We start from the raw sequence: 2,386 nt of genomic DNA on the forward strand, positions 1-2,386 counted from the left end.
GTGGGGGTGGGGGTTGAGCCGTAACTCAATCCAACGCGGGGCCCTTGGAAAAGGCACTTCACACGAATGTTCTGTTTGGCTCGGTCTTTTTGGAGATTGGATGTTCAACTCTGAGGTCTTGCCTTTTATATAAACTAATAGTGTTGACAGAGAGCGTTAAACCTCTACCATTTCACATTTCATTTTCTCCTTCGTCTTATACAGGTGACTGGTACAGCAGGTTTGACTGTATTTTTTGCGGGTGGTTGGCGGGTACTCTAGTGTGACTTGCTCCTTCTTTCCTGTCAAACATTTATCGTTCTTCTTATCTCTCGTTCCGCTTTTCTTTGTGTCTGTTACTCTCTTGTAACAACTCTAATCTTTGGCACTTATAATATGGTCGTATTGTGTTGCAACTGCCGTGAAAAAACTTACAAAAACTAAAACATCTTTAATCTTCGGCACTTATAATATGACCTTATTGTATTGCAAGTGCCGCAAAACTCTTTAACTAAAACTTTAAAGGTATCTTTTTGTTGTTGTTGTGCCTCCAGAGAAAATTCCATGAGGTCAGAGCTGGCGAGTCTGTGCGACATGGGCGACCCGACTAATTCCAAGAACATCAACATGCACCACAGCGGAGGTGCAGGAGGTGCTGCGGGTGGTGCAGCAGGCAGCGTGCCCGGCGCAGCGTCCGCTGGCATGAGGCCCAACGAAAGCAGCGAGTACAACTACGCGCAGGCGCTCCTCAAGCACGCGCCCAAGCTGGGCGACTCGGGCGACCTGGACAGGTCCAGCGTCCTGCGGCTGGCCCAGGCCTACATCACGCTGCAGCAAGGTCAGTACAGATAAGATAAAACGAGATGAGATTTAAGAGATGAGGTAAAATACGATGAGATGAGATGAGATAGGATGAGATACATCTTTATTTGTCCAGTTCCTATGGAGTATTGGTTTGGTGTTTCACCACGCACGTACGCGCGTGCGCACACACACACACACGCTCACACACACACACATACACACACACACGCACACGCACACGCACACACGCACGCACGCACACACACACACACTCACACACATACACACACACAAACATGCACACACGAATGTGCATGCATATGTCGTGCACACGCGTATACATACACACACTCTTCCCTCTCACATCCTCTCTTCCACACACATCAATCTGTGCACATAACCATAATAAAACAATAGTACAGTACTCTACAGGGTCTGCAATGTCAGCGCTGGTGGGGTCAGCCAGAAAGGTCAGCGCTGGTGGGGTCAGCCAGAAAGGTCAGGGTTGGTGGGGTCAGCAAACATCTTATTAAACATATTATATTGTCCTTATCTCTCTCCCTTCTTGTTTTGTGTTTGTTACTCTCTTGTAACACCTCTAATCTTCGGCACCTTTATTGGGATCTAAGTGCTGGTGTGGTCAGTCAGAAAGGTCATGGCTGGTGGGGATAAGCAAGGTCAGGGCTGGTAGGGATAAGCAAGGTCAGGGCTGGTAGGGATAAGCAAGGTCAGGGCTGGTAGGGTCAGCGAGGTCAGCGCTGGTGGGGATAATATAAGCAAGGTCACGACTGGTGTGATCAGCAAGGTCATGAGTGGTGGGGTCAGCAAGGTCAGGGCTGGTGGGGTCAACAAGGTCATGGCTGGTGGGGAAAAGCAAAGTCAGGGCTGGTAGGATCAGCGAGGTCAGTGCTGGTGGGGATAATATAAGCAAGGTCATGACTGGTGTGATCAGCAAGGTCATGGCAGGTGGGGTCAGCAAGGTCAAGGCTGGTGGGGTCAACGAGGTCAGTGCTGGTGGGGATAAGCAATATCAGTACCTTAGAGGGTGGTTGACGGGTTCTCTGGTGTGATTTGCACCTTCTTTCCTATCAAACATAAACATGATGTATTATCCTTATCTCTCTCCCTTCTTTTTTGTGTTTGTTACTCTCTTGTAACATCTATAATCTTTGGCACATTTATTATGATCTTCGAGTGTTGTTGCAAGTGCCGTAATACGCTGACTTAAAACTAACATAGACTGGCCCAGGTGGGCAGGATTCCTTACAGCAGCCTGCACGCAGGATGGTTATCTACGTTGTATCTATCGTCCTTATCTCTCCTTCTAATTTGTGTTTCTTACTCTCTTGTAACTCCTCTAATCTTCAGCACTTATATGACCTTATTGTGTTGCAAGTGCCGTAAAACTCGTACTAAAACTGGATGGGCGCGGGCGTTCACGTTTTTATCTACTGCATACGTTTCATCAAAAAGAATAATGTTGTCGTTTATTGGGTTGTTGTTATTGTTGTTGGGGTACTTGCGAGCTTCAATTGTTCCACAGCTGTCGTCTGTCTGTCTGTCTGTCTGTCTGTCTGTCTGTCTGTCTGTCTGTCTGTCTGTC

At 47.5% G+C, this 2,386-nt stretch overlaps 1 protein-coding gene across 1 annotated transcript in view; it reads left to right on the plus strand.

The window, feature by feature from the left end:
• LOC101857540 overlaps positions 1 to 2,386 on the plus strand; it is a gene marked incomplete at both ends in the record, with an annotated part of 22,426 nt that overhangs the window by 1,203 nt on the left and 18,837 nt on the right. The window contains 1 exon segment of the mRNA XM_035973614.1: positions 534 to 817. Within this exon segment, the coding sequence (XP_035829507.1) occupies positions 534 to 817 (284 nt within the window).

This window comes from Aplysia californica, unplaced genomic scaffold (assembly GCF_000002075.1).
Source record: "Aplysia californica isolate F4 #8 unplaced genomic scaffold, AplCal3.0 scaffold01520, whole genome shotgun sequence".
NCBI lineage: Eukaryota > Metazoa > Mollusca > Gastropoda > Aplysiida > Aplysiidae > Aplysia > Aplysia californica.